The following is a 16,253-nucleotide window of genomic DNA, read 5'->3' as shown; positions in this document are numbered from 1 at the left end:
CATTTTACAGCAAATGGCTGGTGTGAACAGTTCTTTACTGTATAATTTAGCATAGTATACAATTCCCACAAAAAAGTATTAACCCCTCTTTGAATTTTTTAATTTTGTATTGTCCTAGAACATTGAATCGCACTTCTCTCAGGGTAAAACAGAAACCATTTGCTTTAAAGTGATTTTAAAGTTGAAATTTAATATGCTTCTATTTTGCATTCTCTGGTTCTTCCCTATCCCCCTTTGGCAACAGAATAATGAAAATTTAGATAACCCCTTTCTGCTTTCATTGCATACCTTTTTATGATACACCCGGTGATGTTATATCTGGATCTCTGTGCTTCTCTATGCAATGCAAACATCACTGGCTCTGTACCATGTGATGCCCGTGATGACCAACAGCTCTAACAAATGTAAACAGTGTAGTGTTTACATTGCAGAGCCCACCCCTTCCTCTTACAATGGAAGAAGGAGGAACTAACCAATGAATGAATCATTCATTCATTGGTTCCAGATCAGCGCATCTGTAAATCCCAAAGTTGTTAAATACTTTTGAACCTTTTCTTCCTCTCCAGTATATCTCAGTGCTATCTTATTCTGCACTTCTGTATGCAAACCCTCTCATCACTGTATATGACCTGTACATTAATCCTTTCACTGCTTTCTCCTCCTATATATGATTTATACATTAGTGATGCACTGTGCCTAGTGCGCTATTACAAAGCAAAATGTTTCGCCCCCTTTGATAACAGCATATTTCTTCATTCCCAAAAATTGTGGCAAAAAATCAGGTCACCTTGGATTATCTGTTTTCCAAAATGGGTCATTTTAGGGGAGTTTTTACTGTCCTGGCATTTTATTTGACATATTTTATAACCGAAGGTTAGAGAAATATTGGTAGTAACTCAGTGGTTACTAAATACCACCAAAAGAAAGCTCTATCTGTCTAAAAAGATATAAAATTAATTTGGATCCAATTTGCAAATAATTGTCAATAAAACTAATCACAGCACTGAAAACAAAAAAATTACCTGGCAATATAGGGGTATTACAGGCTAGTACTTAAAGGATCACTAAAGATATATATATATATATATATATATATATATATATATATATATAATAACAAACATGTTCTGTTTACCTCCACTGTGCAGCTCGTTTTGCACGGAGTGGCCCCGAACCTGGTCTTCTGGGGTTCCTGGGCGGCTGTCTCGGCTCCCCCCCCCGCAAGGACTCAACACCTTCATGCGAGCTCCCTCGCATGGTGTTGAGTGCTTGCGGGTGAGCTCCCGTGATACAGCCGGCGGCCATAGCCGCTCACTGTATCACTCAGCTCCGCCCCCAGCGCGTTGCATCATTGGATGTGATTGACAGCAGCGCGAGCCAATGGCTGCGCTGCTATCAATCCATCCACTGTAACCAATCAACGGCGAGGCTGAGCGGCGAAGAGGATGTCGGGGGAGAGCGGGGGACTTTCGAGGAGTCGGGTAAGTAAAACGGAGGGGGGGGGGCTCGGGGGGCCGGTATTGTCGGATGTTTTTTCACCTTAATGCATATAATGCATTAAGGTGAAAAAACTTTTACATTTACAACCCCTTTAAGTCGTACCTCTGTCCCGGAACAAAAAAGTAATTTTCATTGGTCAGTGCAATTACTGCTTGCCATTGCTAGTGTTATTCTGATACACTTGATTAAAGGTGGAAACCGCGCAAATCTGTGCACAATCTAAAAAGTGAGCAGTAAATACAAAAGAGGATATCCTCTCTAATAACTTTCAATATGATAAGTGTTGCGCTATTTTATAAACCAACCTAGAATCACATAAAATGAACAAAGTTATTTACAAAAAAAGTGTAGAAAGAAAAAATCACAGTACATACAAAAAAAAAAATATGAAGTCAAAAACTATTAGTCCACAGTGAATGAATTAAAAGTGTTAATCCACTTCAAAGAAAAAGAGGAACACTCCAAAACTTCTGTCTTCCTCTGCCAGCACCAGTGTTGCCTGTCACCACTGTAAAGCTAAGATGCGGGCTTACGAGATGCAAAGAGCCTTTTATTCAGAGTGGTCAAAAACTGTGTGCTCAGAATGCTCAACCTCAATGGCAACTCTCCACACCAATCCCAATACTGTTCACCAGCATCGCTCCTCAGGAATTTGATGAGCTCAATACAGGTAAGTATATTCATGTAAAGCAAACAGATAAACACTTCTTATTATTATTATTATACAGGATTTATATAGCGCAAACAGTTTGCTCAGCGCTTTACAACATGGGGGCAGACAGTACAGTTACAATACAATTCAATACAGGAGGATTCAGAGGACCCTGCTCGTTAGAGCTTACAATTTAGGTTCTTATAGTGTAAACACAGAAAACACCTTTTACTGAGCAAAAAACACACTTACAAACATAAACCAGTATGCACATAAAAGTGTAATCATCAAGCCAGTAATATTGGCATCAACTTCCAGTTCACTTCCTCTACACGATGATGTCGCAGGGAGGCGCCGCCCTAGATGTTTTGTCATAAACAAACGTCTTCCGGGGCAGTAGTGGAGGGTGATTTGATGACCTGCTACCACCTTCGAACATGTGAGAGTGCCAGTGGGGTCCTAAACATAAACCTATTCGAATCATATTCTGTCAGTTAAACCATCACTCTTAACTAATGAGAGTAAATTACATAGCTCTCTTTCATTGCTTACAAGAGTGGTGCCAGGAGGTACAGTCCCCTTGAAGGACAGTCTCAGCCTGAGGAACCCCTTAGGCTCGGTTCACATAGGGGCGACTTGTCAGGCGACCTAGTCGCCTGACAAGTCGCCTCCCGTTCTGTGCTACGGAACCGTTCTAATAGGAGCGACGCAAGTCGCTCCGACTTAGAAAAAGGTTCCTGTACTACTTTGGGGGCGACTTGGGGCGACTTGCATAGACTTCTATACAGAAGTCGTTTTGCAAGTCGCCTCAGAAGTCGTTTGCAGGTCGCCTCGCTGAGGCGACCTGCAAGTCGTGCCGCCCCTGTGTGAACCGGCACTTAGTTGTTCCAAACAAATCCATCATTCCAGTTGCCTCTTTATGTTATTTATCCTATGGTGTGAGCTGGACATTGCACATTTTATAGTTTAAAAAAAAAAAAGAAACATTCTTTGAAGCAATTTTTGCAAATATCTATTATATGCGATTATTATTTGAACTGCATCTGCAGCCTTGACAACATGGACTTTGTGCCAAGAAACGTGTTGGATAGCAAATGTAAGCCTATCTATGATTTATACTGTGGAGTTGCAATAGGCCTTTTCATGGTTTTAACACATTTGTGAATGTCAAATAATTTATTTTTGTTTTTTTACATGTGAAAAAATTAAAAACATTGAAAACCATGTATTTAGGGGTTAGAATTGGGTGCACACATACTACAAAATATTTTTTTCTTATATTCGGTTAATAAAATATATTGACCTGACAGACCCAAATTTGAGAGTGTGTGTGTGTCCAGCTTAAATCCCCAGTAGCTGGAGGCTTCCCATCTCTTGTGTTGTATGCAAGTCACTTTTTATTCATTTCAGGTTCCAGCAGCTCGTTCGCAGAGGAAAGTTACAGGCCATCTTTCCTGCAGCAGGATGAGCTCAGACGGTTAATCCTAAAGGTTGGTAAGCATGTTTTCTTCTTGTCCCTCTCTCCTTGGGGTCCCGGCTCTTAATTGGACAGATTGATGGCAGCGCAGCCATTGGCTCCCGCTGCTGTCAATCAAATCCAATGACGTGGGAGCCGGGGGCAGGGCCGAGTCTGACATTCGTGTCTATGGATGCAAATGCTGGACTCGGGAATGTGCCCGCAAGGTAACCCCCCTGGGAGAGCGCTTCTCCTAGGGGGTTATCTGATGCGGGGAGGAGCCGCAGGAGCTGCCGGGGTACCCCAGAAATGGATCGGGGCCACACTGTGCAAAACGAGCTGCACAGTGGAGGCAAGTATGATATGTTTGTTATTTTAAAAAAATAAAAAAACGAGCCTTTAAAATCACTTTAAAAAAGGCTTGGTTCTTTCCTAAATGTACATAATATAACTGGATACTAACATTTTATAGGTAAAGTTGAATAGGAATGGGTAAAGGGAATATCCGATTGCCTCTTGGGGGATCGGGAAAGAATTTTTTCCCCTGCTGGTGCAAATTGGATTATACTTTGCTTTTTTTTTGCCTTCCTCTGGTTTAACTGTGGGTATCGGATTGTGTATACAGTGGATATAAAAATGTCTAATCACCCCTGTTAAAATGTCAGGTTTCTCTGATGTAAAAAACTTAGACAAAGATAACTCATTTCAGAACTTTTTCCACCCTTAATATGACCTATAAATTGTACAAGTCAGTTGAACAACAAACTGAAATCTTTTAGGCGGAGGGAAGTAAAAAATAAAATAATATGGTTGCATAAGTGTGCACACCCATAAACTAATTGTTGAAGCACCTTTCAGTCTTTTTGGGTATGAGTCTGTCAGCATGGCACATCTTGACTTGGCAATATTTGCCCACCCCTTCTTTGCAAAAACACTCCAAATCTGTCAGATTGCGAGGGCATCTCCTGTGCACAGCCCTCTTCAGATCACCTCACAGATTTTCAATCTGATTCAGGTCTGGGCTCTGGCTGGGCCATTCCAAAACTTTAATCTTCTGGTGAAGCCATTCCTTTGTTGATTTGAAGGTATTCTTTGGGTGGAAAGATGAAGTTCCTCTTCATGTTCAGCTTTCTAGTAGAAGCCTGAAGGTTTTATGCCAATATTGACTGGTATTTGGAACTGTTCATAATTCCCTCTACCTTGACTAAGGCCCCTGTTCCAGCTGAAGAAAAACAGCCCCAAAGCATGATGCTGCCACCTCCATGCTTCACTGTGGGTATGGTGTTCTTTTGGTGATGTGCAGTGTTGATTTTGCACCAAACATATATTTTCTAATTATGGCCAAAAAGTTCAACCTTGGTTTTATCAGATCATAACACATTTTCCCACATGCTTTTGGGAGACTTCAGATGTGTGTAGCACCCTCTACTATAGGTAGGTGCTAGCATAGGATTTTTGCTAGGGAAACTGTCAGTACAGGTACATTTAGGCAGGCCTATGCTTCAAGCTAGGCCTGTTTGTTTTGACCTGGGGACAGGGAGTGGTTAGTGTAGCAGTGGGTGTGACCACCTGTGGTTCAGTGCTGAGGCACCTCCCCTGCTAACAGGGAGAATATTCTGGAAGAGTTGCAGAGCCTAGAACTGGAGTGGCAGGCAGCTCATGTAAGGAGCCCTGACCAATCCCCAGCTGGAATTAGCAGGGGGTGGGCCGATCGCAGGAGGAGGCCCGGGAGAACTGTGAGGGAACTTCACCTTTAACACAGTCATTGAAGTCCTCATCTTTACACGGTCATTGATGAGAAGTTCCTGGAGCAGAGGGGCAGGAGAAGCTGTCGGAACGTACGGTCCGGTTAAGTTCTCCATCATGGACTCGGGCAGAGAAGGGTCTGTGAGTGTACCACAGTGGAGGGCTGGATGTGGAGACATGCCAGGAAGTCTGCGAGGGAACTTCATCCTTACACGGTCATGGGTGAAGTCCTCATCTTTACACGGTCATTGATGAGGAGTCCTGGATCAGAGGAGAGACTGTGGGGAATAGTTTCAAATCAATGTGGCCCGAGGGTGCAGAATTTGCAAGCTGGGCTGGCTGGGAACAGTAGTTCACCATTCAGCACATGCTATTAAACTACTAGGCCTCCGGGGAGAGGTACTGCAGGCCTCTGGCCTAGTAGCAGCAATCAATCAGAGTTAGCATTAGAGACTATTCAGAGTGGGTTCTTTTGCATACAGAAGAGGATGTGAGAAGAAATTAATGTGCTACAGTATAAGTTTGTGCTGGAGGGAAGGATTTCTGGGAGCTTCACCCTTACACGGTCATGGGTGAAATCCTCATATTTACACGGTCATTGATGAGGAGTTCCTGGGAGCAATAGTCTACAGGAGTTATGTAGAGGAGGAGCAATAATCTGCATGGTGATGCAGGGAAGAGACTGTAGATGTTATACATGTGCATCATTTCTTCAGGCTCAAACAAAGTTCTAATTTATAATATGATGGCAAAGTAATTTAATCTATGGGCATCCCATATACCCCTTTCCCCAACCAAGTTATACCCCTCAGTAAACAAAAACAAAGCAAATGACTGTTCATTGTCTCAGAGGTGATATTTGGAGGTCTGTCAGCAGGGTGATATGGTGGATGTTTCGTTACTAGTGGCAACCACACGGCTACATGTGTTTTTGCAAAAGTTATCCGGGCTTGGATGTTTTTTTTTTTCGTAGGAAAAGGCTTCCCTCTTGCCACTCTACACCATACCCAAGCCATGAAGAATAGGGGAGATTGTTGTCACATGTGCCACACAGCCAATACTTGACAGATATTCCTGCAGCTCCTTTAATGTTGCTGTAGGCCTCTTGGCAGCCTCCCTGACCAGTTTTCTTCTCTTTTCATCAATTTTGGAGGGAAGTCCAGTTCTTGGTAATGTCACTGTTGTGCCGTATTTTCTCCATTTGATATTTTCATGGTATGTCTAATGCCTTGGAAATTCTTTTGTACTCTTCTCCTGACTGATACCTTTTAACAATGAGATTCCTCTGATGCTTTGGAAGCTCTCTGCGGACCATGGCTTTTGCTGTAGGATGCGACTAAGAAAATGTCCGGAAAGACCCACTAGAACAGCAGAACTTTATTTGGGGTTAATCAGAGGCACTTTAAATGATGGCAGGTGTGTACTGAGTCCTATTTAACATGAGTTTGAATGTGATTGCTTAATTCTGAACACAGCTAATCCACAGCTATAAGAGGGTGTGCACACTTATGCAAACACAATTATTTTAGTTTTTAATTTTTATATACCCCCTTAAAAGATTTCAGTTTGTTTTTCAATTTAGTTGTACAGTTTATAGGTCACTTTAAAGGTGGAAAAAGTTCTGAAATTATTTATATTTGTCTCATTTTTTTTAATCACTGAAACCTGACTTTTTTAACAGGGGCGTGTAGACTTTTTATATCCCACTGTATATAGGATTGTAAAATTGTGTTTTTCCCTTTTATTGGTTGAACTAGATGGACTTTTGTGTCTTTTTTTTTTATTTTTTATTTTTTAGAAAGGCTAACTACAGTGTCTAAAAAGTATTCATACCCCTTAAAATTTTCCACATTTTGTCATGTTGTAACCAAATATATACATTTATTTTATTGGGATTTTATGTGATAGACCAACACAAAGTAGCACATAATTGTCCAGTGGAAGGAAAATGATAAATGGCTTTCCATTTTTAAAAAAATAAATATCTGAAAAGTGTTGCGTGCGTTTGTATTCAGCTCCTTTACTCTGATACCCCTAACTAAAATCTAGTGGAACCAATTGCCTTCAGAAGTCTCCTAATTAGTAAATAGAGTCCACCTGTGTGTTATTTAATCTCAGTATAAATACAACTGTTCAGTGAAGCCCTCAGAGGTTTTATAGAGAACCTTAGTGAACAAACAGCATCATGAAGGCCAAGGAACACACCAGACAGGTCAGGGATAAAGTTGTGGAGACGTTTAAAGCAGGATTGTTATAAAAAAGTATCCCAAGTTTTGAACATCTCACAGAGCACTGTTCAATCCACCATCTGAAAATGGAAAGAGTATAGCACAACTGCAAACCTACCAAGACATGGCCGTCCACCTAAACTGACAGGCCGGGCAAGGAGAGCATTAATCTGAGAAGCAGCCAAGAGGCCCATGGTAACTCTGGAGGAGCTGCAGTGATCCACAGCTCAGGTGGGAGAATCTGTCCACAGGACAACTATTAGTCGTGCACTCGACAAATCTGGCCTTTATAGATGAGTGGCAAGAAGAAAGCCATTGCTGAAAGAAAGCCTTATAAAGCCCTGTTTGCAGTTTGCAAGAAGCCATGTGGGGGAAACAGCAAACACGTGGAAGAAAGTGCTTTGGTCAGATGAGACCGAAATTGAACTTTTTGGCCTAAAATCAAAATGCTATGTGTGGCAGAAAACTAACACTGCACATCCCCCTGAACACACCATCCCCACTGTGAAACATGGTGATGGCAGCTTCATGTTGTGGGGATGCTTTTCTTGAGCAGTGACAGGGAAGCTGGTCAGATTTGATGGGAAGATGGATGGAGCCAAATACAGGGCAATCTTATGCCGTGTACACACGACCGGACTTTTCGTCGGACTTCCAACGAAACAGACTTGCCTACACACGATCACACCAAAGTCCGATCGTTTCGAACGTGATGAAGTACGACCGGACTAGAATAAGGAAGTTCATAGCCAGTAGCCAATAACTGCCCTTGCGTTGTTTTTTGTCCATCGGACTAGCATACAGATGAACGGATTTTTCGATTGGACTCAAGTCCGTCGTAAAGATTTGAAACATGTTCTATTTCTAAAGTCTGACAGATTTTTCGACAGAAAAGATCCAATAAAGCCCACACATGATCGAATTGTCCGACAGATTCGTTCCATCGGACCATTTTGGTCGAAAAGTCCGGTCGTGTGTACACGGCATTAGAAGAAATCCTTTTAGAGACTTGAGACTGGGACGGAGGTTCTCCTTCCAGCAGGACAACGACCCTAAACATACAGCCAGAGCTACAATGGAATGGTTTAGATCAAAGCAAATTCATGTGTTAGAATGGCTCAGTCAAAGTCCAGACCTAAATCCAATTGAGAATCTGTGGCAAGACTTGAAAATTGCTGTTCACAGACGCTCTTCATCCAATCTGACAGATCTTGAGCTATTTTGCAAAGAAGAACGGGCAAAAATGTCACTCTCTAGATGTGCAAAGCCTGTAGAAGACATCCCCAAAAAGACTTGCAGCTGTAATTGCAGCCAAAGGTGGTTCCACAAAGTATTGACTCAGGGGGGCTAAATACAAATTCACGCCACACTTTATTCTAAAAAAACGTGGAAAACCATTTACTGTATCATTCTCCTTCCACTTCACAATTATGTGCCACTTTGTGTTGGTCTTTCACATAAAATCGCAATAAAATACATTTATGTTTTTGGTTGTAACATGACAAACAGTGGAAGATTTTCAAGGAGTATGAACACTTTTTCAAGGCACTTATGTAACTATATATTGAGTTCAATTTTAAAATACAATTAATCCAGTAAAGTAATATATTGCAGCTTACGGATCCTTAGATGTGGTGGCTGCTCTAGTTTTCCTTTCAAGGTAAATAGATTTTCTGCAAATGTAGAAAATGCCTTTTTGTTCCTGCCAGAAATTCAGTGTCCTTGTAACTTTCTGTGGACTGAACTGAAATCCCAACCGTTATCTGCTTTCTCAGCTTCTGAGAATTTCACAACCCATCCTCCCTATGTAATGGAAAGGAGATTGTTCTCCTTGTTGATACAAGCTGAACACAGTCCAGTTTAATTTTCTCATTTGCCAGTTTTCTTCCCCAGTCCAATAGGCTCTTTTTATTTTTTTAGGCAGCCGACGGCTTCCTGTTTGTGGTCGGATGTGACAGAGGAAAAATCCTGTTTGTGTCTGAATCTGTGTCGAAGACGCTGAAGTACAGCCAGGTACATGATACTGTCTGCCCAGATCTGCCAAGTCCCCTGAGCTCGTTTCCTCTGCCGCAAATCCCAGTGCAAATCCATCCTCCAGGAAATTGTTACCGTAACCCAGAAATACAAGTGAATTTGTGATCGCCTGTCCTAGTTTAACGAGAGGCGCGGATGTTTATGGGGACATTGTTCTCTGCAGGGAGCTCTTTATCCGGCAAATCAATAGCAAGATGGGAGTTATTATCGAAGAATTAAAGTCAGATGGGGCTGTGACACATTGAGCCATTAATAGGTCACTAAACATGAAACAAATGCTGATCTTATACGAACCGGTTGCTGGTAACGTTAGCAGTTCTAATTCTACCTTGAGAAAACGTACCCACATGCAGGGGAAGCATTGTTTAAGTGGACCTGTCATTAAAGTTCACATGTCACATGGATTATTAGAACACATGTCAGCATTGGGCAATTCACATTATTGTTTGGTGTTTAAGAAAAGTACCTGTTTCTGGCTATGAAAAAAAACTTCTGCTTCTAATCTCCCTCCCGTAATATACAGTATCTCACAAAAGTGAGTACACCCCTCACATTTTTGTAAATATTTTATTATATTTTTTCATGTGACAACACTGAAGAAATGACACTTTGCTACAATGTAAAGTAGTGAGTGTACAGCTTGTATAACAGTGTAAATTTGCTGTCCCCTCAAAATAACTCAACACACAGCCATTAATGTCTAAACCGCTGGCAAAAATGTGAGGGGTGTACTTACTTTTGTATCATTAGAGACTGCAGGGAGTCTGTTTCCAATCTGACAGACCCTGCCTGGTAAACTTTATGTGGAAACACAAATGTTAAAACATTAAAACGCTAATTAAAAGATTATTCCCATTAAAAGGAATTTTTTTTTAAAGCGCTTCTCTGTACAAATGTTGACACACCCTACTTCTACCCATTTATGCATTTAAAAAAGAATCCCCTCTGACACCTTTTCTTTTACTCACCTGAATCCACTGTCAAGTGACCCTTCACGGTGCCTCTTCCACGGATGGAGACTCCGGCAATCCAGTGCTGCAATTTGCCCCCTCGGCCAAAGGGTCTTGTTGCTGCTCCTTGTCCTGACCTTGTTACACTGCTGCAGTCTTCTGGAACTGGAGAGAACCCTAGCACTGACCAGCGAATTGGAATTGTCTATGTCAACCCCACTGGCATCCACTGCTGTCTCTGGGCCAGTGAGGAGGAAGAGAGCAGATAGAGCCTCTGCTCTTGTGCATATCACTGGAATGAGATCTGGCTCAGGTAAGTATAACCTTAATGCATAGAATGCATTAAAGAGGCTGTAAAGAGGGTGTATATTTGCTGTACACTGTGCTGATGATGTCATCGGTGCATGCACTGTGAAGAAGCAGCCGCCTGTGCCGTTTCTTCAATAGTGAGTGCCGTGAACGGCGGCTCTGGCCAGTCACAGAGCCTGGAGTCCGGGGCCCCGGAAGGAAGAGGGACAAACATGGATGCGGCCTGCAGCAGGGACTGAACAGGCTTCGTTTGAAGGTAAATGTCACATAATGTGCTAGTATGTGATGCATACTAGCACATTATGCTTTTACTTTGCAGTGGGAAAAAAAGGAAGTCAAACCAGTCAGGGTTTACTTCCTCTTTAAGGTAAAAAAACCTTCTGCCTTTAGAACCACTTTTAAGTAGATTTTTATTTATTTATTTTTTTTAATTAAAGTGCATGTTACCCTGAATATTTTTTTCTATGTGTGTGTTCACATGTGTAAATATATAAAGCTAGTGCAGTGCTATATATTTTTTTTTTTTTATGTAATCTTTATTTTATAGAGAAAATACAAAACACATAATGTACAATTGGTCTTTCCACATAGCAGTGCAGACTATACATTATAAACCTAAGAGTTAGACAAAGAATATAAAACAGAGTGGCAAGGGAAGGGAGGGAAGGGGAGTGGGGGATTAGGTTATCTCTACACCATTCCACACCACAAAAGAGTCATAATGAGTTATAAAGAGTTTCCTGCCCCCGCGGCCTCAGCCCAGACCTATCTTCTCCCAGTCCCCCACCTATGTACTGGGGGGCACTACTCGGCCTTGGGGCTATCAGAGACCCGGTGGGTGGGTCCCCCAGGAGGGGGGCTACAAGCCTCCAACTGACCTTCAGCAAGGGGGAAGCACCCCCCGGGCCCCCCACAAGGCCAATTCGGGCGCTAATTTCTAACTAAGGTACCGAGGCCGCCAGGCAGAACTCCTATCTAATACATCCAAACGGGTAACGACATGGTGATAACTAAAGAGAGAAACATATGAACATGCCTTTAACCACTAGCAGTGCATAGCGCCTTAGGTTGACCTTCAACTGTAGACCTTATGAGCCACGCTAAAGAAAAGGAAGAGTATATATCATTGCGCTACCAGTAGGGCAGTGAGACATAGTAGTCAGGTACGCACATCACCATTCGCAGGCCTCCTCAGCCTCAGGGAGGGCTCTGCTAGCTCCAGCAGCGCGACATCCAGGCTAGATGACACAGGGTTAGCGTCAGTGGTATACTTCCGCCACTGGGCCCAAACTCTATTGAAACGCTCACTCCTATCTTTGCACCTCGCCACCCACTCCTCCGCCTCTCTAATATCGCCCACCTTCTGTACCCATTCTGTTAAAGTAGGGATCTGCGGACATTTCCAATAGAGAGGTATAAGCCATTTAGCGGCATTTAGTAAATGAGGAAGGGCCCTTTTTTTGTAATGGCTCAAAGGAAGGGCAGGGAGGTGCAAGAGGAGGTGCGTTGGGGAGAACGGGATTTCGATCTGCAAGGCATTTTTAATAGAAGTATGTATTTCCATCCAGCTTGATTGCTGAGCATTCCCACCAAATATGGAGGAAGGTGCCTTTCTGACCACAGCCCCGCCAGCAACGGTCCGAAACTGAGGGGTAAATACGTGATATGGCAGCTGGTACGCGATACCAGCGAGTCAGAAGCTTGTAGTTACTTTCTTGCGTTCTAGACTTTATGGAGCTGGAGTGTGCTAGTCTGTACATGTGCGAATGTTGTTCCGGTGTGAACTCTACCCCTAGATCCCGCTCCCATTCCTGTATAAAAGTTGGCTTGCTGACGACGGACACTGATCCCAAAAGCCTATATATCTCAGAGATCAGATGGGGAGTGGGCTCCTCCTCTATGAACAGTCTTTCCAGTGTGGTGATAGTGTCCAGCCCTCGCACCCTGGGTCGCAATGAAATGCTGGAGCTGTTGGTGTCTCCACCAATCCATGGGGAATCTGCCATGACTATTCCGTAAAGCGTCTAGGGGTATCAACTTGCCCTTATCCATAAATTTGCCACAACTATAATTGCCATTGTTCACCCAGGAACCAAAGAAGGTCCTCTGCTCCCCCGGAGGAAACCACCTGAATTCCCCCAGTGGTGCCAGTGGGGAGCCAGGGGGCGCCAGGGCATACAGAGTGTTTGTGTGGTCCCAGACCTGTAGGGTGTGGGTGGTCAGCGGGGAAGACGTCTGTGAGAGTCCCCTGTATTCGTGGGGTAACCAGGGGGCATATGACAAGTCGCGACCAGCTAAACTCTTCTCTAAGGAGACCCACATTTTTGAGCCCCCATGGTGGCACCAGTTGAGGATGTGTTGGATCACAATGGCTTTGTAATATCGCCGTACATCTGGGAGGCCCAAACCTCCCATCTCTTTGGGTCTCTGCAATAGGCCAACACAGCCAGTCTTGGTTTTTTTACCATGCCAAATGAAGTTAATCATTAGGCTTTGAAGCTGCGTGAAAAAGCTTTTGGGGAGAGGGATGGGCAACATCTGCAAGTAAAAAAGCACTCCAGGGAGGATGTTCATCTTAAGTATGCTAAGTTTACCTAGCCATGTAAAGGAGGTCTTGGCCCAGTTTTGTAAGTCCCTATGCACCAAGCTCAAAAGGGTAGGGAAGTTAGCAGAGTATATAGTGTCAAACTGGTTTGTAAGTTGGATACCTAGATACTTAATAGAGGTTTTAGCCCAGCTAAACGGGAAAGCTTGCTGTAAGTCAGTAGCCATCTTCGCGGAAATGGTGATGGGCAGAATTTCGGATTTGGAGAAGTTAATCTTGAAATTTGATATGTGTCCGAAAATTTTGAGTTCCCTCATAAGGATTGGCAACGATACAAGAGGTTGGGTCAAATGAAAGAGCACGTCGTCAGCGTAGGCCGACAGTTTGTGTTCCGTGGACCCCATCATCACCCCTCTAATATCAGCGCTCGCCCGTATTGTTCTAAGCAAGGGCTCCATAGCTAGAGTGAACAAAAGGGGGGAGAGGGGGCACCCCTGCCTCGTGCCATTCCATATGGGGAACCCCGAGGACAGGTGGCCATTTACCTTGACCTTCGCACTGGGGGTCGTGTAGAGTGCCATGATCCATTGGAGCATATGAGGGCCCAGTCCCAAAGCCTCCAAGACCGCCTTAAGGTATGACCAATCTATTCTGTCAAAAGCCTTTTCGGCGTCTGTGGACAGAATGAGGTAGGGGGTGGAATCCCTGTGGGAACGGGCCCACTGTATGAGCTGCATGGCCCTGATGGAATTATCCCTAGCTTCTCTACCCGAAATGAATAGCTTTTGGTCGGGGTGAATAAAGGATGGTATGACATGTTTGAGTCGATTTGCCATGATTTTAGCAAAGATTTTTATATCGACATTTAGTAGCGATATTGGTCGATAGCTTTGTGGGAGAGTAGGATCTTTGCCTTCCTTAGGAAGTACAATGATATGGGCCAACAATGCCTCAGTGGGAATCTGGTGGTTTGTGGCTAAAGAGTTAAAACACCTGCACATATGGTTGTGTAGCAGGGGGAGAAATTTTACGTAATAAGCTTTGGAATATCCATCCGGGCCAGGGCTCTTCCCGTTAGGTAGGGCCTTCACTGTCGCGATGATCTCCTGAGGGGAGACAAGGTCTAGCTGCTGTTCGGGTGTTAGAGAGGGGAGTCCGGCCGAAGCGAGGTAGTCGCCTATAGTTTTCAGTTTAGCCGACCGCCCGGTTTGGGAGATATCTTTATCTAAGTGATATAAGTCTGTATAGTAATCTCTGAAGATTGAAGCAATCCCAGAGGAGTGTAAAGTCGCAGTTCCATCGGGGGATCTAAGCGAGTGTACATGAGCTGTCATTCGTTGCTTCCGAAGTGCTCTAGCTAGCATTCTGACACACTTATTGCCCTGTTCATAATATTTATGTGATAGGTAGCGTAGTTGTCTACGTGCACGACGATCAAGGAGGCGTGAGAACAGCTCCCTCAGCTCGGTCAACCGCTCGCGGGCCTTAGCATCTCCCTGACGTTTATGTCTAAGTTCTTCCTTTTGTAAGGCTGTCAGTACCCTCTTGAAGTCTATCTGTCTTTCTCTTTTGAGTCTAGAACCCAGGGAGATTAGTTCACCCCTAAGTACTGCCTTATGACTTTCCCACACCACTCCTTCCGCCATGTGCTCAGACACATTTTCTGCAAAATAGTGCGTGATGGTTTCAGAGACCTTAGCTACCACAGAGGCATCGTCCAGGAGGTTTTCATTGAGTCTCCAAGACCAAGCCCTCGGTGATCCATCTGGAACCCTAAGCACGGCCCAAACAGGGGCATGATCTGATATAGTGATATTTCCTATTTCAGCTGACTGCAGTAGTTCAAGGGTATCATGATCCACACACAAGAGATCAATGCGCGTGTATACGTCATGTACCCCCGAGCAGTAGATATAGTCCCTATCCGACGCATGAAGAGCTCTCCACGTGTCTATAAGGAAGTTATTCTGCAGTGATTTGCGAAAATGCTTGAGGAAGGCTTGGGAGTGAGTAGGGCGGCCGCGGGACGTGTCTATTAGCGGGTCAGGGCTCACGTTGAAATCTCCTCCAAGAATTAAGTGACCCTCCCTAAATTCGTTCAATTTGTCTAGCACGGAGTCTATGAAGGGGAGTTGTTGAGCATTGGGTGCGTAGAGAGTCGCAAATGTGAATTTTGTGTTGGCCAAGACCCCCTTCACGAATACGTACCTGCCATGTGGGTCAACCTGACTCTCCGAAAGTTGGAATGGGCAGGATTTATGAAATGCAATGGCGGTACCACGCGATTTGGCCACCAGGGAGTTGCTAAAGAACCATTGGGTGTATAGGTGCGTGGGTATCTTGGGGAGGGATTGTTGTCTGAAGTGGGTCTCCTGCAGGAAAACCACCTGAGCCCCCAGACGCTTTAATTCTAGCCAGAGCCTGTTGCATTTGTGTGGAGAGCAGAGCCCCCTGACATTATAGGACAGTACCTTTAGTGATGGCGTACCTGAAGTCGATGATAACCGATCTGTCTCACCTCTTCTAGGTCCTCTGCGCATGTTTCAGTTGATAAAGAGGCAACCTGAAGGTCAAAGCAATAAATGTTAGCTTTCAAAAGCAATATAAGGCACAGTAGTGATATAAGATGGAGAAGTGGGGGAGCAAAGGGGGGGGGGGGTTTAGAAAAGGATAGGGGAGGGGGTAAGGGAGAGAAAGGGGTGAGAGAAGGAAAGAAGAGGAGAATAAAACAGCACCACAGGGGCCGGACCGTGTCTAACAGGCCCGGTGTGTTGCACCGTGGTGAACTACAGAGCTCACCCGGGAGGGGGGTATCAACCCAAAAACCGCCTGG

General features: G+C 44.0%; 1 protein-coding gene across 2 annotated transcripts in view; it reads left to right on the top strand.

Annotated features, from left to right (window-relative positions):
* The window catches only part of BMAL2 (basic helix-loop-helix ARNT like 2), a 94,545-nt gene that overhangs the window by 43,888 nt on the left and 34,404 nt on the right, over nt 1–16,253 (top strand). For both annotated transcript variants that reach the window (XM_073621736.1, XM_073621737.1), the window contains exons 5-6: nt 3,563–3,642; nt 9,503–9,595. In XM_073621736.1, the coding sequence (XP_073477837.1) occupies nt 3,563–3,642; nt 9,503–9,595 (173 nt within the window). The remainder of the gene's footprint in view (nt 1–3,562; nt 3,643–9,502; nt 9,596–16,253) is intronic.

This window comes from Aquarana catesbeiana, linkage group LG03, assembly GCF_042186555.1.
Source record: "Aquarana catesbeiana isolate 2022-GZ linkage group LG03, ASM4218655v1, whole genome shotgun sequence".
NCBI lineage: Eukaryota > Metazoa > Chordata > Amphibia > Anura > Ranidae > Aquarana > Aquarana catesbeiana.
This window is presented reverse-complemented; position numbering and strand designations above follow the sequence as displayed.